The following is a 22,707-nucleotide window of genomic DNA, read 5'->3' as shown; positions in this document are numbered from 1 at the left end:
TCACTGATTGATGAAAAAGGGACTGATTTGAAATATTGTAACAGTTTACTGTACTATAACTGAAATTAGTTCAGTGCAGTTTGTCCGAACTGTTTTTTGGTTCAGTTCAGTTCAGGCGAACCATTTTATAGTTAACTACAAATCTTTATAATACAATGCAGTTCAGTATACTTTTCCCACCCCTAGGTAGCAGCTCTACGAAGAGTCCAAAAGAGATAAGCGAGAAGCCTTGAAAAGACTAAGGGAAGCGCAGATTCAGGTAGAAAAAATGGGGCATCAGATGAAAGAAATGGCCACGTCGTTTGAGGCGGATATGAACCAAGAACGTTGGAAGCTAGCAGAAGCGAAAAAAGGGCATCGAGCCATGATAAAACAAATGGAGGATTATATCGAGGTGCAAGAGGAGCGATGGAGGTCGATGGAGTTTGAAGAGAGACATCAGGCCTTGGTGAAGCGAATGGAAGATCACATCGCGGAGCAAGAAGTAGCTGTGAGACATTGGAAGGAAAGTTTCTCCCAATTGGTAGCTTTGGCAAACGAAGCAATTGAAGACATCCCCAAGATGGTGTTGGACGCCGAAGCAAGTGTTCACTTTTATAGCCCACCAGAAGAGATAGAACATTTTATTAATCATTGTAAATGGTTGGTGGGCGAGATGAAATCCTTTATCGCTCGATCTCGAGAATGATGTATTTTGAGATCCTTGTGTCTGTTTCTTTAGGCGATGTATTGAACCGAGTACTTTTAATGAAAGATATGGAATGTTTGTTTGGTACCAACTTGTGTTGATTTCCATCAGTAATGTTGTTGCGACCCTGTGATTTCCACCTATTACCAACATGCATCATGTTTTCTTTATTTCGTTCTCATCTAATTTAAAATTATTCAAATAATAAAACAGTACAAGTGAGGAAAACAACGGCCAATTTTCCGCGACATCCCTACAGGACTCGAGCCAATTCAAGAATCATGGAAACCTGGGAGGAGTCGCAGGAATCCATCAAAGTCGAAGTTAGCCAGTTGAAAGACCAGGTCGGCCAGATCTTGGCTGCCCTTGAATCCTCGAAGACTACTGGAGAGTCTTCGTCTGCACAGGTCGGGGGGAATGCCCATTTTTATCCCCGTTGTTGAACACCGCCAGCCAATCGATACCTTTCCCGCTGTATGGGTTACCCCCAGGTTACACTCCTCCCATAGGAGAGTACTTAGAAGCAGAGCATGCTTCATTCTCCTTTCCCACAACTGTTAATGTACCGCCAATCGGCACTCAGGGGCCTGTCTCCGTGTCGGCTCCCATGGTGAGTACACGGATGAATGAAACAAACACAGTTGAAGGAACACGAGTAACTGTCATGCCGCACGTGGTCGCTAATCATGACTCTTCAGCCAGGGCCGCATTGCAAACTACGGTGCATGGGGTAATTAGTGGCGTCAATGGGGCTAAAGGCAGGCTGGAGATTCTGGAGGAAAGATTGAAGGCTATTGAAGGGGTGGAAAGCTACGGGTTTGGAGATGTTGCAAGACTAAGCTTGGCTCCTGGTGTGAAAATACCTCATAAGTTCAAGGCGCCGGAGTTTGAGAAGTACAAGGGTAGTACATGCCCTAAAAGCCATCTGACCATGTATTGTAGAAAGATGGCTGCGTATGCCTATGATGACCAGTTACTCATCCACGTTTTCCAAGACAGTTTGGCTGGGGTGGCATTAAACTGGTATACCCATTTAGAGCCATCTAGAATCCGTTGTTGGGCGGATCTAGTTGACGCCTTTGTGAAACAGTATGTATACAACATGCATGTTGCACCGGACCGTCTGCAGTTGCAAAATATGGGGAAGAAAGGCAATGAAACTTTCAAGGAATATGCCCAACGGTGGAGAGAATTAGCCGCGCAAGTTGAGCCGCCTTTGTTTGACAGAGAGATGGTGGCAATGTTTGTAAATACTCTTCAGCCGCCGTTTTATGAACATATGGTGGGGAATGTGTCCGTCAATTTTGCTGATGTCATCATAATTGGCGAAAGGATAGAAATTGGGCTGAAAAACGGGAAAATTGTGTATAGCCCACCCGCGGCTACAAACTACAAAAAACCTGGTTTCAATCCGGGAAAGAAGAAGGAAGGGGAGGTGCATGCAGCCTCGATAATGCCTGCATGGAGAGGTCAGACTCCCGCTCATAGTTATCGACCATGCTTAGGCCAACCCCCCTATGCAGCTAACGCCTCGTTCGATCATCAAACTAGGCCCCAGCAACAACAAGGATATTATCAACCACAGCGAGTCCCAACTGAAGCGTGGAGGGCTAGGGCAAACGCGGGTTCGAATCTGAATGCGGGTCAAAACACCAACCCGAGAAGGAATCAATTTGTTAATTTCACCCCCATCCCTATGACTTACACGGAGTTGTTGCCTCAACTCGTAAAGAGGGGTTTGGTTGCCATTTGCCCGATGAAGCCTGTACAGCCTCCATACCCAAGGGGTTATGATGCAGATGCCAAGTGTAGTTACCATGGAGGAGGCATTGGTCACTCAATTGAGCGGTGTGTGGCTTTCAAGTATAAGATACAGGCTCTAATCGACTCTAGGTGGCTAAAGTTTCAAGAAGATAAGCCTAGTGATGAGAGGGTCGCACCTCCCACAAAAGTTGATTGCAGATATTAATGCAGTATAGTGCTAGGAAGTGACTCCTAGGTCGTCTCTCAAGGACCAAATTGTGGTTCAGTCTCAGATCAAACACATAGTGGGGGGGGTTTTGAAAGATTTTTTTGTGAATGCAACTAAACTTAAATAAGACACTAATGCAACGGAAATATAAAAACGGTCTCAATTACAAAATTGAAGCGGTTGATCACTAAAGCTAACATTGCTTTTAAATTAAAGGGGTGAAAATTAACTTTGTGATGATTAACATTGAAAGGGGAATATGGTTATCAAGCAAAGATCACTTAAAAATTAGCAAGCATTCAAACCTAAGTGTATGCAATATGAAAATTGTAACCTAACTAAGTGCAAGATTAAGCATTTAAAATAATATAAAAATAGACCCTTGGAGCTCCTCTGACGTGGCAGCAGCTCCCTCCCGTCACCGTGCACCACACATTTCCCTACTCTACTTCTTCATTCTCTTGCACACCAGCGGTAGAAAGTGCTTCTATTCTTCCACTCTACACCAAACCATCAACGTCCCATCACCGTGGCAGCCCTTTCATGTGCCATTCTTCTAGACAATTTTTTTTTTCATGCACACCATTCTTCCACCTAATCTCCCTTTCATTCCAAAAAATAATCAAAAGCAAAGCTATAGTTTTCCTCTAAGCCGTAGCATCCCTGCACCTACTTCTCCAAGCAATTAATTAATCTTCTTCTTCCAACATTAACCATCGTACATGTGTACCCACCCCATCTAATCACCTCTTCTTTTTCAAGAATTTAATGGGCAGCTCAACAAATGAATTCAGCCCCTACTTAAATTAACTCCACGTCTCCCAATGCTCCAAAGTATAAAACTTCTCCAGCAAAAATGAAAAGGGTTGTGCACATCCATGCTAAGCCGTGGACAGTACTTCTTTCACCTCATCTAATTCTCATTCCATAATGTGTGCCTCTTTTTTCTAAAGAAAGAAAAAATCCCTTGACGTGACCGTGCTCTTCATTATCTCATCACCGTTCATGAATCACCGTTCCACTCTGCCAAATGAATATCAACCCTCCTTTTTCTAAAAGATAAAACCGAGATTTTCTTCATAAGTCATCGTGTGCTTCCTATACAGATCCACGTAGCTGCTGCCCCTCCAAACAGCAACAACACCTTCTTCACTTCATCTCCACGCTACGTGTATGTGTTTCAAAAGAAAGGATTTTCTTTTCTAAAAGAAAATTTAAATGAGCGTGTATCCCGCTTGTAGGTCCTCCCAGGCCGTGAATGCACTGCTTCCCTGCAGCCGAGACAGCTGTGTACTTAATCTCCAGCAAGGAAATGAAGAATCAATAGATCCCGTGTGTGCCAGTTCTCAATGAAATCAGCGTTCAATCCAGCCGTGACACCACAACCTTGCTCCTTTCAATCCAAGTTTCTTTCCGTGCTTCTAGGACGTGAAATGATGGGTTAAACTTTCAATCAAAGTGCATAAAACCAAAAATAAAAAGGTAATGAGAAATCAGCGAAAAGCAATCAACGTTGTCTTCATTCATGCCATTGAAAAAACAGCGTTGTAGGAAAACCCAGGTCCGAATGAAAAAGTTAGTGGTGCGTGTCAAGTGGCGGCTACCCTAAGGCCGTGTGGCTGTTTTTAATAATTGTGGGTCCACACAACAAAACCCTAGGTCCAAGTCTCTAATCTCTACTTTTGGGCCTAATCTACTTTACCAAAAATTGACCCAAATTGTAAGAGTTGATTCAAAAATTCTAAACTACTGAATTACAATTTAATTAATTCTAAAATGTCTGTGTGGAGAGTCTTGAATTTATTTGGCATTCTTCCTGATGTCCCAAAATGTATTTCCGAAATTTTCCTGCACTTCAAAAATGCACTTAATCAGCTCAGAAAACCCAAATTAGCACAATTACAAATTTCCGACCAAATTAAGGAGAGTTCGGAAAACGGGGAAATAACAAACAATTAAACACAATTCCCTGGTTTATTTAAGTGCAATTAACTAAATATAATTCAAGAAATAACGACTCATCAAAATAGACCACACTTGGTCTTTTGCACTCCTGGGCAAAACCAAGACGAAAACCAGGGAACTACTCAAACATCAGGGAGCTGACACAGACTCAACAGATAGACAATACAGACTCCAAAACAGAAACACAGTTGCACAATTCTCACAAAATCTGGACGGTAAAAGGTATAGGCAGAATCCCACACAGAGTCAATGAAAGCAAATACTCAAAGAATCATCCAAACAGTTCAGTACAAGGAAAACATTCAATCAGTTCAAGAGATGAATCGAAAGCAACAGAGCCTCACAGATGCACACAATCAGTGTTTCTCTCAAGTGTTTAAGGTAAATCAATGTCACTCAATGCACTCAAGAAAGCAAACACAAATAGACTTGGCAAGCCTCTAATATCAACACTCAAAACATATGCATGTTCAAATCAAAAGGTCTTTAATGGATGTAATGGGGCCAAGGATAAGGGAGGATATATCTGGATAAGAAGCTACAAACCATAAGGAACAGAGGAGCAATGGGGAACAAGTGTAAACACATTCAAACACACTCACAACCTCTAATTCCATCCTCTTCTTGACTCCATTATTCACAAATTTTTTATTTTTCTCATTTTTCTCACTTTTTTTTTCTCATCTTGTCTCTTTCCTTTTCTCTCTGTTTAGCACACGACTATAAGAGACAAGATATAAATCATATTTCCAAAAACAAAACAAGAAGAGGAACCAACTAGCCAATTCATCAGAATCCCTAGGGAGACCACACTTGTTCCCAAAACACTTCCAAAGCTCCAAAATTCCCTAAGGTTAAGGTAATCATGGTTTTTCACTTAGGGCTAGTGTATGAGCTTCAAAACAAAGAAATGAGGAAAGTATAGGCTCAACAAGGGTTTTCAAAGAATCAGAACAAGGTAAGCTTATTTGGCTAGAGAGGCTCAAAAACAAAACTGCCTTTATCACTTCCAAACATGCATATCAATCAAGAATTATCAACAAGAGTCAAGTCAAGGCATATGTGCAAGCAATCAAGAGACATATCACACACAAGAAAGAACATCAAGTGGCTCAAATCTCACGCAGGGTAATTTATGTCACAATCAAATCAACCTCTCAAACATCATGATCATCTTCCAAGCAAAGAAAAGCACAGAATCCAACATCTTAGAGTATCAATGAAGTGAAGGAAAACTGACAACCTAACCACAATCCAGAATTCATGAAAAGCATGCAAAACTGTACACAAGACACAACAAACTACATAAAAACCGAAATATGAACAAAGAAACAACCTCCCCTAATAGACCACACTTAAACGACACAATGTCCTCAATGTGTCACAATCAATAGATCAAACAATCAGAACAATCATCAGATATCGACAAAGTGCAATAAAAGTGAGGAGGGAAGGAGAAAAGAAACTCCCTGAGTCAGATGGGAGGATAGGTGGGGTGGACCAAAGACGTCTCCTCCACCACTACATCCACTAAAGAAGGGTTGCTGAGGAAAGGCTTCAGTCTATGCCCGTTCACCTTGAAGCTTTTAGCTGTAGATGGACCTTGGATCTCTACTGCACCATAAGGGTAGACATTAGTCACAACAAAAGGTCCAGTCCATTTTGATCTCAACTTACCACCCATGAGGCCGAGTCTAGAGTTATACAACAAAACCTGTTGGCCAACCTCGAAGTCCTTTCTAACAATAGAACTATCATGGAACTTCTTTGTCCTTTCCTTGTAGAACTTCGAGTTCTCATATGCCTCCAATCGGATCTCATCCAATTCATTCAGTTGCAACTTCCTTTCCTCTCCAGCTTCGTCCATGGAGAAGTTGCAAATCTTCACGGCCCAATATGCCCGATGCTCAATCTCGACCGGTAGGTGACATGCCTTTCCGAAGACAACCCGGTAGGGAGACATCCCTATCGGTGCTTTGTAAGCTGTCCTGTGAGCCCAAAGAGCATCGTCCAACCTATTGCTCCAATCTTTCCTGTTGGGCTGGACAATCTTCTCCAAAATCCTCTTAATCTCCCTGTTGGAGATCTCAGCCTGCCCATTTGTTTGGGGGTGGTAAGGTGTAGAAACTCTGTGCGTCACCCCATATTTCTTGAGCAAAGCTTGCATGGATCTGTTGCAAAAATGGGTTCCTTGATCACTAACAATTGCTCTAGGCACTCCAAACCTGCAAAAGAGGTGAGATCTAACAAAATCTACAACAACCCGAGCGTCATTAGTCCTGGTGGCTCTAGCTTCCACCCATTTTGAAACATAATCCACAGCAAGGAGAATATAACAGAAACCAAAAGAAACAGGAAAAGGACCCATGAAATCTATACCCCATACATCAAACACCTCACAGAACAACATAGGTTGTTGAGGCATCTCTTGTCTCTGTGAAATTGATCCTCCTGCTCTCTGACAAGGTTCACAAGTGCTGCAAATCTTCTCCGCATCTTTGAAGATGGAAGGCCAATAGAAACCACAGTCAAGCACTCTGCGAGCTGTTCTCTGTATCCCTAGATGACCACCAGGTGAGGAGGCATGACAAAACTGCAAGACCGAGTCAACCTCATGGTCTGGAATGCATCTCCTAGTAACCTGGTCACTGCACAACTTCCACAGATATGGGTCATCCCAAACATAATACTTAGCATCACTCTTAATTTTAGCAATCTGAGCACGTGATGCTAAGGGAGGAAAAACAGAAGCAACCAAATAATTTACAATGTGTGCAAACCAAGGAGTGGGGTGAGAGTAAGAAATCATCAACAAACTCTCGTCAGGAAAGGTATCTTGTATGGGCAACACATCAGCTTCATTCCCAACTTTTTCAATCCGGCTTAGGTGGTCTGCAACCAAATTTCGTGCTCCACTCCGGTCTTCAATTTGCAAGTCAAACTCCTGGAGCAGTAGCATCCACCTGATCAATCTAGGCTTTGACTCCGCCTTTTTCAACAGAAACTTTAGAGCTGCATGGTCAGTATACACAATAACAGGTGATCCAAGCAAATATGACCTAAACTTATCAAGGGCAAAAACAATTGCCAACAACTCTTTTTCAGTGGTGGTATAATTTGCCTGGGCAACATCCAAAGTGTGTGAAGCATAATAGATCACTCTCGGCAGCTTGTCAATTTTCTGTGTCAAGACAGCCCCTAATGCATAATTAGACGCATCACACATGAGCTCAAATGGGGCTGTCCAATCCGGTGCCTGAATGATAGGGGCGGTGGTCAAAGCTTCCTTCAGGCAATCAAACGCCTGCTTACATCTGTCATCAAAAGAAAAGTCAATATCTTTTTGCAGCAGTCTGGACAAGGGAAGCATCTTCTTGCTGAAATCTTTGATGAAGCGCCTGTAGAAACCTGCATGTCCAAGAAAAGATCGCACCTCTCGCACGCAAGAGGGGTAAGGCAACTGCGAAATCACAGATATCTTAGCAGGGTCTACCTCTATTCCCTTTTCAGAAATGATATGCCCTAGAACCAAACCTTGTCCAACCATGAAGTGACATTTCTCAAAATTGAGAACAAGGTTTGTTTCTATGCATCTTTTCAAAACTTTTTCCAGACTGTCTAAACATGCATCAAAGGAGGATCCATACACAGTAAAATCATCCATAAACACCTCTATGCAATTCTCAAGAAAGTCGCTAAAAATGCTAAGCATGCACCGCTGGAAGGTACCAGGGGCGTTGCATAGACCAAAGGGCATCCTCCTATAGGCAAAAGTGCCAAAGGGGCAGGTGAATGTGGTTTTTTCTTGATCCTCAGGCGCAATATTTATTTGAAAGTAACCAGAAAAACCATCAAGAAAACAATAATGAGATTTACCTGCCAGGCGCTCCAGCATCTGATCAATGAATGGCAGGGGGAAATGATCTTTCCTGGTTGCTTGGTTGAGCCTCCTATAGTCAATGCAGACTCTCCAACTGTTCTGCACTCTAGCTGGGATAAGCTCATCCCTCTCATTCTTCATCACAGTGAGGCCGGTTTTCTTGGGCACAACATGGATAGGGCTAACCCACTGACTGTCTGAAATAGGGTAGATGATCCCAGCTTGCAAAAGCTTGGTCACCTCCTTCTTGATGACGTCCATGATCACGGAGTTTTGCCTTCTTTGTGGCTGTCTCACTGGCCTTGCCCCATCTTCCAAAAGAATTCTATGCATGCATGTGGATGGGCTAATGCCAGGTATGTCAGCCAAACTCCAACCAATGGCCTTCTTGTGCTTCCTCAGCACACCAAGCAACTTCTCCTCTTGAACAGAATCAAGGGAGGTGGAAATGATCACCGGTTTCTTCTCATCATCCTCCAAGTACACGTACTTGAGGTTATCTGGGAGCTGTTTCAACTCAAGAGTAGGTGCCTGCAAGTCAGATTCATTTGTACTTCCTACAAAGTGGTTAGTGCATTCTGACTCCAAAGAATTCACAGGTAAAGGCGGAACACCTATCTCATCAAGCTCCAAATCCATATCCATGACAATTACATTATCAACATCATCCATATCAAAAACATCATCAACATCATGGATATCAAAATTCTCTTCAAAATCAACATCATTCTCAATTTCAGATTCAATGCATGTATGTAGAGAAGATAGAAAAGAATGCTCTTTCTTATGCAAAGAATCAAAATCATCAACAACATATTTATCAATAATGTCATCCAATGTATCGATCCTAAACAGAGAATGGTCCTCAGCTGCAAATTTCATTGCATCAAGGATATTAAAATGAACAACAATATCAGCAAATTCCATAGACAAAGTTCCAGCATACACATCAATCTTAGTTTGGGCAGTTTTCAAGAATGGCCTGCCTAAGATAATGGGAGCGGATCCATGAGAGAATCCCTCCTCCATTTCCAAAACATAAAAGTCAGCAGGAAAAATCAATTCACCAACCCTAACCAAGACATCCTCTATGAAACCTACTGGGTGGGTAACACTCCTATTGGCCAACTGAATGACCACACCCGTGGTTTGCAAAGGACCAAGAGACAAAGATGCATATATAGACAAAGGCATGACATTAACAGAAGCACCCAAATCAAGCATGGCATTTTCAAATTTATTGTTTCCAATCACACAAGGAATGCAAAATATACCTGGGTCCTTGCACTTTTCAGGGATGTGCGGGACCAACTTACCAATAAGCGCAGATACATTCCTTCCCATGCTAATCCTCTCATTTCCCTTCATCCTCCTCTTGTGTGTGCACAGCTCCTTCAAGAATTTGGTATACTTCGGTATCTGCTTGATGGCATCAAGTAGAGGTATGTTCACCTCTACCTTCCTGAAGGTCTCCAGAATTTCCTTATCCACATCTTCCATCTTTTTGCTAGGAAGTGCCCGTGAAGGGAATGGTAGAGGGATAGGTCGGTCAACTAATGGAGAAGGTGCGGCAGCGGTGATGGTGGAAGAGGGAGGAGATCCACTTGAAGAAGAACCACCGGCTGGAGAAGAAGATTCACCCACCTCAAATGCCTTGCTCGGACCGTCATGGTCGTTCTTTCTAGGACAAGTAGCAGGCATGGGTGTAGGTGTAGAAGCGGGCTCTGAAGGCACAAAAATCTGCTTCCCTGATCTAAGGGTTATGGCACTCACATTCCTTGGGTTCTGCACAGTCTGGGATGGTAACTTATCCGAATTCTGAGACTGCGCCTGGTTTATCTGAGTAGCCATCTGACCCATCTGGTTAGTGAGACTCTGTATGGAAGCTTTAGTCTCCTGCTGAAACTGCAGGTTTTGCATAGTCATCTGTCTCACTAACTCTTCCAATGAAGGTTCAGACGAAGTGGAAGGTTGGGCAACTGGCTGGGCAGGTACCTCTTGTTGCTGCTGTTATTGTTGCCTCTGGTGTTGTTGCATTGGTGGAGGCACATATCTGTTAGGTGCTCCAGCATTCTGGAAAGGTGGTGCCTGCTGTTGATGCTGTGGCGCATTGTTCCATCTCAGATTGGGGTGATTCCTCCACCCTAGGTTGTACCTATTGCTGGATAAGTCATGATTTTGCTGTTGTTGCTGCCTGTTGTTGTAGATGTTCGTAGCATAAGCCTGAGGCGCATCAGAGGCAGCAGAGTGCTGCAAAGAAGGACAAGCATCTGTATAGTGGTCACTGGAAGGACAAATAGCACATAGTCGTGCAACAGATGCAGATGGAGCTGCAGATCTCTGGTTGGTAGTCAACTGTGTCACCATCTTCGTAAGAGAGTCAATCTTTCCTTCCAACTTGCTTTCAACAGCTGATAAAGACTGGGCAACAACATCATGTACGCCCCTCACCACAATGGCATCATTCCTGGTGCTAAACTGCTGGGAGTTAGAGGCCATCTTCTCAATCAATTGCCTGGCCTCAGCAGGTGTGGTGTCTCCAAGAGCTCCACCACTGGCAGCATCAATCATACCACGGTCCATGTTGTTCAAACCCTCATAGAAATACTGGACAAGGAGATGCTCAGGTATCTGATGGTGGGGACAACTAGCACAAAGTGTCTTGAATCTCTCCCAATACTCATATAAGTTCTCTCCACCAAGCTGCCTAATCCCAGTTATGTCTTTTCTGATAGCTGTGGTCCGGGCTGCTGGAAAAAATTTATCTAAGAACAGCCTCTTCAGATCATCCCAGCTAGTGACGGATCTAGGCGCCAAACCATACAACCAATCCTTAGCAACATTTTCCAATGAATGAGGGAATGCCTTCAAGAAGATGTGCTCTTCAGGAACATCATGTGGTTTCATACTAGAACAGACAATGTGGAATTCCTTCAAATGCTTATGAGGACTCTCACCTGCAAGACCATGAAACTTGGGCAACAAATGGATCAGTCCAGTCTTGAGAACAAATGGAACGCCCTCATCAGGATATTGGATGCACAAGCTTTCGATATCGAAATCAGGTGCAGCCATCTCCCTAAAAGTCCTCCCACGAGGTGGAGGTTGTGCCATATTGTTCTCAGTGTGAAAAACAACAGAATCAGAATCAGAATCACGTGCAGATGCAATAGATGCAGTAGATGCAGTATGCAAAAAGTACTCAGCAGTGGGATGCACAGTATCCAATGGAACAGACTCAAAAACAGACTCTAAAGATAAATTTCTAGAATGCCTAGCTAACCTATGAAAAGTTCTATCAATCTCAGGATCAAAGGGTGGTATAGGCCCAGGATTTCCCCTAGTCATGCACTAAGTCACAACACCCTAAAATCATGAAACGATATCACAAATATTTTGAACACACAAAACAACCTAAACAAACAAATCACACACACTCAAACATACAAGACAAAACACAACACACAAACAACACATTATCAACACAAAAGACCTAAAACTGAACCGTTGGTCCCCGGCAGCGGCGCCATTTTGATGAGAGGGTCGCACCTCCCACAAAAGTTGATTGCAGATATTAATGCAGTATAGTGCTAGGAAGTGACTCCTAGGTCATCTCTCAAGGACCAAATTGTGGTTCAGTCTCAGATCAAACACATAGTTGGGGGGGGGGGGTTTGAAAGATTTTTTTGTGAATGCAACTAAACTTAAATAAGACACTAATGCAACGGAAATATAAAAACGGTCTCAATTACAAAATTGAAGCGGTTGATCACTAAAGCTAACATTGCTTTTAAATTAAAGGGGTGAAAATTAACTTTGTGATGATTAACATTGAAAGGGGAATATGGTTATCAAGCAAAGATCACTTAAAAATTAGCAAGCATTCAAACCTAAGTGTATGCAATATGAAAATTGTAACCTAACTAAGTGCAAGATTAAGCATTTAAAATAATATAAAAATAGACCCTTGGAGCTCCTCTGACGTGGCAGCAGCTCCCTCCCGTCACCGTGCACCACACATTTCCCTACTCTACTTCTTCATTCTCTTGCACACCAGCGGTAGAAAGTGCTTCTATTCTTCCACTCTACACCAAACCATCAACGTCCCATCACCGTGGCAGCCCTTTCATGTGCCATTCTTCTAGACAATTTTTTTTTTTCATGCACACCATTCTTCCACCTAATCTCCCTTTCATTCCAAAAAATAATCAAAAGCAAAGCTATAGTTTTCCTCTAAGCCGTAGCATCCCTGCACCTACTTCTCCAAGCAATTAATTAATCTTCTTCTTCCAACATTAACCATCGTACATGTGTACCCACCCCATCTAATCACCTCTTCTTTTTCAAGAATTTAATGGGCAGCTCAACAAATGAATTCAGCCCCTACTTAAATTAACTCCACGTCTCCCAATGCTCCAAAGTATAAAACTTCTCCAGCAAAAATGAAAAGGGTTGTGCACATCCATGCTAAGCCGTGGACAGTACTTCTTTCACCTCATCTAATTCTCATTCCATAATGTGTGCCTCTTTTTTCTAAAGAAAGAAAAAATCCCTTGACGTGACCGTGCTCTTCATTATCTCATCACCGTTCATGAATCACCGTTCCACTCTGCCAAATGAATATCAACCCTCCTTTTTCTAAAAGATAAAACCGAGATTTTCTTCATAAGTCATCGTGTGCTTCCTATACAGATCCACGTAGCTGCTGCCCCTCCAAACAGCAACAACACCTTCTTCACTTCATCTCCACGCTACGTGTATGTGTTTCAAAAGAAAGGATTTTCTTTTCTAAAAGAAAATTTAAATGAGCGTGTATCCCGCTTGTAGGTCCTCCCAGGCCGTGAATGCACTGCTTCCCTGCAGCCGAGACAGCTGTGTACTTAATCTCCAGCAAGGAAATGAAGAATCAATAGATCCCGTGTGTGCCAGTTCTCAATGAAATCAGCGTTCAATCCAGCCGTGACACCACAACCTTGCTCCTTTCAATCCAAGTTTCTTTCCGTGCTTCTAGGACGTGAAATGATGGGTTAAACTTTCAATCAAAGTGCATAAAACCAAAAATAAAAAGGTAATGAGAAATTAGCGAAAAGCAATCAACGTTGTCTTCATTCATGCCATTGAAAAAACAGCGTTGTAGGAAAACCCAGGTCCGAATGAAAAAGTCAGTGGTGCATGTCAAGTGGCGGCTACCCTAAGGCCGTGTGGCTGTTTTTAATAATTGTGGGTCCACACAACAAAACCCTAGGTCCAAGTCTCTAATCTCTACTTTTGGGCCTAATCTACTTTACCAAAAATTGACCCAAATTGTAAGAGTTGATTCAAAAATTCTAAACTACTGAATTACAATTTAATTAATTCTAAAATGTCTGTGTGGAGAGTCTAGAATTTATTTGGCATTCTTCCTGATGTCCCAAAATGTATTTCCGAAATTTTCCTGCACTTCAAAAATGCACTTAATCAGCTCAGAAAACCCAAATTAGCACAATTACAAATTTCCGACCAAATTAAGCAGAGTTCGGAAAACGGGGAAATAACAAACAATTAAACACAATTCCCTGGTTTATTTAAGTGCAATTAACTAAATATAATTCAAGAAATAACGACTCATCACTAGCATCGAGGATAACCCATTGTCCGGGCATGGGAGTACCTCGACGAATGCCATCGAGGCCGAAAAGCATGAGTTGATAAGAGATGTGAGTGAAATCCGGAGTTCTAGGAGGTTTATTCTCGAGGCGTTGTTAAAAGTGGGCCTAGTGAAAGGTGATTATGATATGGGTACATCATGTGCACTTCATCCAAATGCTGAGCACTCTATTGAAGAGTGTGTTGAATTAGAAGGTATTCTGCAAGACCTGCTTGACAGAAGTTTGATGCAAGTATGTCGCGAGGATAAAGAGGAAGAAGTGTTTGCACAAACTGGTGGGGAATCTGATGTAACTCTACCGGAACCGCTGGTGATCCGTTTCACTAGAACCACCCCTGCACCGGTGATTGAAGAAAAACCGTCTGTTGTTATCTTTGTCCCATCCCCCTTTCCTTACAAAAATGAGAAAGTTGTCCCTTGGAGATATGGGGCATTTGCGTTAGAAGAAGGAAAAGGTGCAGACCCAGCCATTGAAAGCATATCGGGCATTGGGGGAATGACGAGAAGTGGTCGAATCTTTACACCACCAGAGCTGAAAAGAGAAGGAGCCAACAATAAGGAAGCAACAATGGCCGCAAAAGCTAAGGAGTTCTTGAAAGGGAAGGGTGTACAAGCAGAAGAGGCCCCTGTCGAAGGAGAGAAGAAAGAAATATCCGAAGAAGAGGCTTGCGAGTTTTTAAAGTTCATACAACAAAGTGAATACAAGGTGGTGGAACAGCTAAACCGCATGCCTGCTCGGATCTCCTTGCTAGAATTGCTCATGAATTCTACATCTCACAGAAAGTTGTTAATGAAGATACTTAGCGAGGCCCACGTGGAGCAAGGTATTTCTCTGAACAAGTTCGAGGGCATTGTTGGCAACATCGGTCCTAATAATTACCTCACCTTTACCGATAAGGAGATACCTACTGAGGGAAGAGGGCATAATAAGGCTCTTCATGTCTCTGTGAAATGCCTGGATCATGTTATAGCACGTGTCTTGGTGGATAATGGCTCCTCTTCGAACGTCATGCCAAAGGCGACATTGGAGAAGCTACCCTGTGACGGAATGCATATGAGGCCAAGCTCTATGATTGTGAGAGCGTTCGACGGCAGTAAGAGGGAAGTGATGGGAGAAGTGGAATTGCCGGTCCAAGTCGGTCCATGCGTCTTTCAAGTGACATTCCAAGTCATGGATATCCTCCCGGCTTATAGCAGTCTGTTGGGTCGCCCGTGGATCCATTCTACAGGAGTTGTGCCTTCCACACTACACTAGAAGCTGAAATATGTAATGGGAGATAAGTTGGTGATAGTATTAGGGGAGGAGGATCTCCTTGTGAGTAGGCCATCGTCCACACGCTATATTGAGGCAGTTGAGGAAGCTCTCGAGACAGCTTTCCAATCATTGGAGATTGTAGGAAATGCCTACGTGGAGCCGTTTCCAGCGAACCCACGTTTGTCGCGTGCTTCTATTATGATGGCCAAAGTCTTGCTGAAAGAAGGCTATACACATGGTAAAGGTTTAGGCAAGCATGGGCAGGGGCAAGCTTTCCCTCTAGAGGTCGTTGAGAATAAGAATAGGTATGGCCTAGGGTACAAGCCCACCAAAGAAGACAGGAAAAGGTTGATTGGGGAAAGGAGAGAGCGCAGTCTGGCTCGTGTAGAAAGGCAGGAACCAAAGGCAAGGAAGATTCACATTTGTGATATCAAGGAGAGTTTTCGCAGTGCTGGATGGGTGAACACTAGCCATATAGCGGTTGTGGGAGAGGAAGCTGGATCTGAAAGCTCAAACTTCGTGTGGGTGATGGACAAATTTATGATCACCAAAATATGATGTCACAAACTTGTTTTTCAATCGGCAAGTATGACCGAATCGTTCAAGTAATAAACTTGGTAAGACCAAGTATCGTTCTTCCCATAGGACTCACGGCCTAGTTTAGTTGTGTGGTTTGTTGATTAGCTAAGACTTAGAGACGAAATATTTGGATTTTATATGCAGAAAACGAAAATTAAATATGTATGCATGAGTGTGATCAATGGCTAAAGCAAAATACAAACACTTTCAATGGAATATATGGGTGAGTATGTTGTTGGGGGTCAATTTCATCTTATCCACTCTCATATTTTAGGAATTCAACATTCAAATCATCATTGTTAATGCCACTCTCTAAAGTACCTTTCAAGAAGGCTTCTCTCTAATCACGAGTTCATACAATTCCTAGCATTCCTAATGATTAGTTCATAAGTGCAGGAGCTTAACGACAACCAATATAATATTGGGAGAAATTCCCCGGATCTAGACTTCCCCGCACGCACCCGTATCGACAAAACCAATAATCATGCATCGAATGAGTTAAACAACGCAAGCATTGAGCAAAGAGGAAAAACCCTAACTAATGATGAAAGAAAGCATAAATCTTAATTAAAAGATGTAAAAACAAATTCCATATATGAGAGCTTCAAAAGATTACATTGATTCCCCAACAAACATACAAGGTTTAGTTCACCATATTCATGGTGAACCTAGATGAATAATAATGAAAGAATGAAAGAGATAGAAAAACCCGAGAAAGAGAAGAGGAGAGCCGTCACCATCTCCCAATCTACCCCCAAGGGGTGAAAAGTGTGTTTCTACTTCCTCCCAGCCAAAGATACAAACCCTAGGACGTGCAAGTCCTTAAATAGGGCATAACAATAACATAAAACAAGTCCAAGCCCATTAAAACAAAAGAAAACCGGTCCAAGCCCACTTAGAATGGCGCTCAGCGGTATTTTACCGCTGAGCGGTACTAGCGCATGATCCATTTTGCCCCCCAGCTACTGTTTTGCCCCTCAGCGGTGATTTCGGCACCCGAAAAGTGTCGCTCAGCGGTATTTTACCGCTCAGCGCCACTCGGTCACACGTTTTCTGCGTTCTGGTTGGTTTTTCAGCATTCTGGTTGACTGGTTGACTTTTCTGGTTGACTGGTTGACTTTTCTGGTTGACTGGTTGACTTTTCTGGTTTCTGGTTGACTTTTCAGCACTCCAATCATTCGGTATTTCAATTCTTCTTTCAAATCATTCAATTAGCCTACAAAATCAAGGGAATCTTGCAAAAAACCATTAAATTCACTTTCAACTCTCTTATTCTCAAAACTAAAGCAAAAATATGAGTTCAAGCTAGTTTTTAAGTCTTAAAGGTTGCTTTTGGTATCAAATTTAAGCATAAAAATAACGGTTTTTCAACCGTTATCAGTGGGCTTGCTCCCCAAACGCGCAGCTCAGCAATTGGAAGACTTCGGACTTACCCGTGATGTTTAATTCGAATGAAATGTAATATATTAATTGATCCTATTGCTTTACCCGGAGCTTTAGGATTCATGACTTATGGGTTGACGCTTTTATTTTGCTTTCGGTGTGATAATTGAATCGTGTTTGTTCTCGTTTTTATCATCATTTAGCCTTATCCATCGTTTTTCTTGTTTATTTATTCTTTTTTCGAAAACTTAAATAATGCAGATATGACAATGAATGTTTTGAAAATAACAATGTCGATATCCCTAATTTGGTGCACCTTGTCGATGATACGGAAGATGATTATGAAGATGGTTCGGAACCCTCTCCAGAACTAATGAGATTAGTGGAGCAAGAGTCTAAAGAAATAAAACCCTATCAGGAAGATGTCGAAATACTCAACTTGGGTGAGGAAGACGAGGTAAAAGAAGTAAAGATCGGCACTACCATGAAAGAGGAAGTGAGAGAAAGGTTGCGAGTCCTATTGAAGGAATTTAAGGACATGTTCGCTTGGTCGTACAATGATATGCCCGGTCTGGATACCGATATCGTGCAGCATAAACTCCCTCTTAAGCCGGAATGCCTCCCGGTCAAACAGAAGCTAAGAAGAATGAAGCCGGAGATGTCTTTGAAAATCAAGGAAGAGGTGCAGAAACAATTCGAAGCAGGATTTTTGGCTGTGGCGAAATACCCGCAATGGGTGGCGAATATCGTACCAGTACCCAAGAAATATGGTAAAGTTCGGATGTGCGTTGACCATCGTGATTTGAATCGTGCAAGTCCAAAAGACAATTTCCCACTACCGCACATCGACACTTTAGTCGATAATACAGCCAAGTTTTCGCTATTTTCATTCATGGATGGTTTCTCAGGATATAATCAGATCAAGATGGTGCCAGAAGATATGGAAAAGACAACCTTTATCACGTTGTGGGGAACTTTTTGTTATAAGGTGATGTCCTTTGGGCTCAAGAATGTCGGGGCAACATATCAAAGGGCGATGGTGGCACTTTTTCATGACATGATGCACAAGGAAATCGAAGTTTATGTGGATGACATGATTGCAAAGTCCGAATCGGAAGAAGAGCACGTTCTCAACTTGAAGAAATTATTTGAGAGATTGAGAAAGTATAAACTCAGGTTAAACCCCGCCAAATGCACGTTTGGAGTGAAATCTGGGAAATTGTTGGGTTTTGTGGTTAGCCAAAAGGGGATAGAAGTGGATCCTGATAAGGCGCGAGCGATAATAGAAATGTCTGGGCCTAGAACAGAAAAGGAGGTTCGAGGTTTTCTGGGTAGACTGAACTACATTGCTATATTCATCTCCCAATTAACCGCTACGTGTGAACCAATGTTCAAGTTGTTACGAAAGAATCAGGCTGTAGTTTGGAATGAGGATTGTCAAGCCGCATTTGAAAAAATCAAACGATACTTGCAAGACCCTCCCGTATTACGTCCACCCAAACCAGGAAGGCCGCTCATTTTGTATTTGACTGTGTTGGATAAGTCAATGGGTTGTGTGTTGGGTCAGCACGATGAAGTTGGGAAGAAAGAACACGCTATATACTACTTGAGCAAGAAATTCACAGACTGCGAACAAAGATATTCGTCGTTAGAACGAACTTGCTGTGCATTGGCGTGGGCTGCTCATCGCTTGAGGCAATACATGCTGAGTTACTCAACCTGGTTGATATCCAAGGTGGACCCTATCAAGTTCATTTTTGAAAAGCCTGCTCTTACTGGAAGGATAGCTCGGTAGCAGATGCTATTGTCAGAATATGACATCGTATATGTTACTCAGAAATCCGTCAAGGGTAGTGCGTTAGCAGAATACCTGGCTCACCACCCCATCAGCGATTATCAGCCAATGCAACCCGAATTTCCCGATGAAGATATCATGGCTCTATTCGAAGAAGGCAGAAAAAACCGAGACGAAGAAACGTGGATATTATTATTCGACGGAGCCTCGAATGTGATGGGGCATGGCATAGGGGCAGTTCTCATCTCTCCAGAGCATCAATACATACCTATGATAGCTAGGTTATGTTTTAATTGCACGAATAACATTGCAGAATATGAGGCTTGCACTATGGGTATTCGGGCGGCAATAAAGTCCAAAGTGAAAATTCTGAATGTATATGGAGATTCAGCTTTAGTCGTCCACCAGTTGAAGGGAGAGTGGGAAACTAGGGATGCAAAATTAATTCCTTACCAAGCTTACATCAGGGGATTAATGGAGTATTTCGATGCCATCACATTTAACCACATACTGCGACAAGATAATCAATTAGCATATGCGTTGGCTACTTTGTCATCAATGTTTGAAGTTGACCAAGATGCAGAATTACCAATGATTGAAATGAAGAGCCATGCAGAGCCAGCATATTGCCATTTCATCGAGGAGGAGGTAGATGGTAAACCTTGGTATTTTGATATCAAGCACTATCTTAAGACCCGAGAATATCCTAAGAAGGCATCTGAAAATGATAAAAGGTCATTAAGGAGGTTGGTTGGCAGCTTTATTTTAAATGGGGATATTTTATACAAGAGAAATCATGACATGGTTCTCCTCAGATGCATGGATGCAAAGGAAGTCGAGATGATACTGAAAGAAGAGCATGAAGGTACCTTTGGCACACATATGAATGGGCACTCAATGGCCAGGAAGATCTTGAGAGCTGGTTACTTCTGGTTGACCATGGAAAATGATTGTTGTACACACGTGAGGAAGTGCGAGAAATGTCAAATGTATGCAGACAATATCAATGTGCCACCCACGACCTTGAACGTGTTGTCTGTACCGTGGCCATTTTCGATGTGGGGGATAGATGTTATTGGAGCTATAGAGCCAAAAGCGTCAAATGGACATCGTTTCATACTAGTCGCGATCGATTACTTCACCAAGTGGGTTGAGGCTGCTTCTTATGCCAACGTGACTAGAAAGGTGGTGACCAAATTCATAAAAAAGGAGTTAATCTGCACATACGGGTTACCTAATCAGATTATCACTGATAATGCCACCAACCTGAACAACCAGATGATGGCAGAGTTATGTGAAGAGTTCAAAATTCATCATCTTAATTCTTCCCCTTACCGTCCAAAGATGAATGGGGCAGTAGAGGCTGCTAATAAGAATATCAAGAAGACTATACAAAAGATGGTGGTCACCTATAAAGATTGGCACGAAATGCTTCCTTTTGCTTTGCATGGATATCGTACATCAGTACGAACGTCAACTGGGGCAACACCTTTCTCGCTTGTGTATGGGATGGAAGCAGTACTTCCATTTGAGGTGGAAATCCCATCTCTACGAGTTTTAAAGGAAACCCAATTGTAGGAAGCTGAGTGGGTTCAAACTCGGTTTGACCAACTCAATCTCATCGAAGAAAAGAGACTGACAGCGGTGTGCCACGGACAATTGTACCAAAGAAGAATGAAAAAGGCTTTCGACAAAAAGGTGCGCCTAAGGGAGTTCCATGAAGGCGAACTGGTGTTAAAGAAGATTTTGCCTATACAAAAGGATCACAGAGGCAAGTGGACCCCAAATTATGAAGGACCATTTGTAGTAAAAAGAGCATTCTCTGGAGGGGCACTAATTCTCACAAGGATGGATTGAGAGGAGTTACCTTTACCAGTTGATAACGGTTGAAAAACCGTTATTTTTATGCTTAAAATTGATACAAAAAGCAACCTTTAAGACTTAGAAACTAGCTTGAACTCATATTTTTGCTTTAGTTTTGTGAATAAGGGAGTTGAAAGTGAATTTAATGGTTTTGTGCAAGATTCCCTTGATTTTGTAGGCTAATTGAATGATTTGAAAGAAGAATTGAAGTACCGAATGATTAGAGTGCTGAAAAGTCAACCAGAAACCAGAAAAGTCAACCAGTCAACCAGAAAAGTCAACCAGTCAACCAGAAAAGTCAACCAGTCAACCAGAATGCTGAAAAACCAACCAGAACGCAGAAAAAGTGTGACAGAGTGGCGCTGAGCGGTAAAATACCGCTGAGCGGCACTTTTCAGGTGCCAAAATCACCGCTGAGGGGCAAAAACAGCAGCTGAGGGCAAAATGTATCATGCGCTATTACCGTTCAGCGGTAAAATACCGCTGAGCACCATTCTAAGTGGGCTTGGACCGGTTTTATTTTGTTTTTATGGGCTTGGACTTGTTTTATGTTATTTTTTTGCCCTATTTAAGGACTTGCATGTCCTAGGGTTTGCATCTTTGGCTGGGAGGAAGTAGAAACACACTTTTCACCCCTTGGGGGTAGATTGGGAGATGGTGACGGCTCTCCTCTTCTCTTTCTAGGGTTTTTCTATCTCTTTCATTCTTTCATTATTGTTCATCTAGTTTCACCATGAATATGGTGAACTAAACCTTGTATTGTTGTTGGGGAATCAATGTAGTCTTGTGAAAACTCTCATATATGGAATTTGTGCTTTAACATCTTATATTAAGATACATGCTTTCTTTCATCTTTAGTTAGGGATTTTCCTCTTTGCTTAATGCTCGCTTTGTTTAACTCATTCATTGCCATGATTATTGATTTTGTCGATATGGGAACGTACGGGGAAATCTAGATCCGGGGAATTTCTCCCAATAGCATATTGGTTGCCTTTAAGCTCCTACGCTTCAGAACTAATTACTAGGAATGCTAGGAATTGTATGAAATCGTAATTAAGGATAGGCCTTCTTGCAAGGTGATTTAGAGAGTGGCATTAGCATTGATGAAAAGAATGATGAATTCCTAAAAGTATATGAGAGTGGATAAGATGAAATTGATAACCCCAATAACATACTCATCCATTTAATTCATTAAATTGTTTGTTTTCCTCTTTTCCATTGATCAACATTCATGCATACATGTTTAATTACTGTCTTTTGCATTTAAACCTACAATCAATTGTTCACACTTGCGATTGTTAAACAAGTTTGTGGTGCCGTTTTTCGGTGTTCATAAATTTCTCATCAAGTTTTTGGCGCCGTTGTCGGGGACTCGTGGTTTAACTAGTTCATTTGTGTGATTATTGATTATCTTTGACTTGAATTTTGAATTTTGAATTTTTGTTTTTATTTTTTTCTGCTTTTATTTTATTTTATTTTTATTTGATTTGATTTGATTTTATTTTATTTTATTTTTATTTGATTTGATTTGATTTTATTTTATTTTAGGTTTAATTGCTTCCTTTGTCCCCAGTTTGGTTGAATTGTGTCAAATTCATCCTCATTTTTAAAAAAGTTTCATTGTCGTCCTCACGTGGTATAAAAGTGTCAATTGAATCCAAACATAGAAAAAATTTGTGT

The 22,707-nt window shown here is 42.0% G+C and overlaps 2 protein-coding genes across 2 annotated transcripts; both read left to right on the top strand.

The window, feature by feature from the left end:
- The first annotated feature begins 268 nt into the window (after positions 1-268).
- On the top strand, positions 269-15,407 carry LOC148195217 (uncharacterized). The gene is made up of 4 exons (XM_088095125.1): positions 269-584; positions 1,180-2,536; positions 14,120-14,976; positions 15,124-15,407. Exons 1-4 carry the CDS (start codon positions 269-271, stop codon positions 15,405-15,407), a joined length of 2,814 nt encoding a protein of 937 aa, XP_087951251.1.
- Positions 15,408-15,422: 15 nt separating this feature from the next.
- LOC148195216 (uncharacterized) lies at positions 15,423-21,021 on the top strand. The gene is made up of 6 exons (XM_088095124.1): positions 15,423-15,932; positions 17,788-18,357; positions 18,475-18,700; positions 18,791-19,104; positions 19,207-19,539; positions 20,743-21,021. Exons 1-6 carry the CDS (start codon positions 15,423-15,425, stop codon positions 21,019-21,021), a joined length of 2,232 nt encoding a protein of 743 aa, XP_087951250.1.
- The last annotated feature ends 1,686 nt before the right edge of the window (positions 21,022-22,707 follow it).

This window comes from Vigna umbellata, chromosome 7, assembly GCF_029865625.1.
Source record: "Vigna umbellata cultivar VRB3 chromosome 7, Vumbellata_1.0, whole genome shotgun sequence".
In the NCBI taxonomy this organism is placed as follows: Eukaryota; Viridiplantae; Streptophyta; class Magnoliopsida; order Fabales; family Fabaceae; genus Vigna; species Vigna umbellata.
This window is presented reverse-complemented; position numbering and strand designations above follow the sequence as displayed.

Bases quoted from the DNA above. Each gene is read 5' to 3' on its own strand.
- LOC148195217 (XM_088095125.1), top strand. From the start codon at position 269: ATGGGGCATCAGATGAAAGAAATGGCCACGTCGTTTGAGGCGGATATG. The intron at 585-1,179 runs GTGTTCACTTTT...GGTTACCCCCAG, and splicing joins GGTGTTGGACGCCGAAGCAA to GTTACACTCCTCCCATAGGA. The intron at 2,537-14,119 runs GTGTGTGGCTTT...ACTCATCACTAG, and splicing joins ATTGGTCACTCAATTGAGCG to CATCGAGGATAACCCATTGT.
- LOC148195216 (XM_088095124.1), top strand. From the start codon at position 15,423: ATGGGAGATAAGTTGGTGATAGTATTAGGGGAGGAGGATCTCCTTGTG. The intron at 19,105-19,206 runs GTGGACCCTATC...TATGTTACTCAG, and splicing joins CAACCTGGTTGATATCCAAG to AAATCCGTCAAGGGTAGTGC. The intron at 19,540-20,742 runs GTATATGGAGAT...ACCCAATTGTAG, and splicing joins CCAAAGTGAAAATTCTGAAT to GAAGCTGAGTGGGTTCAAAC.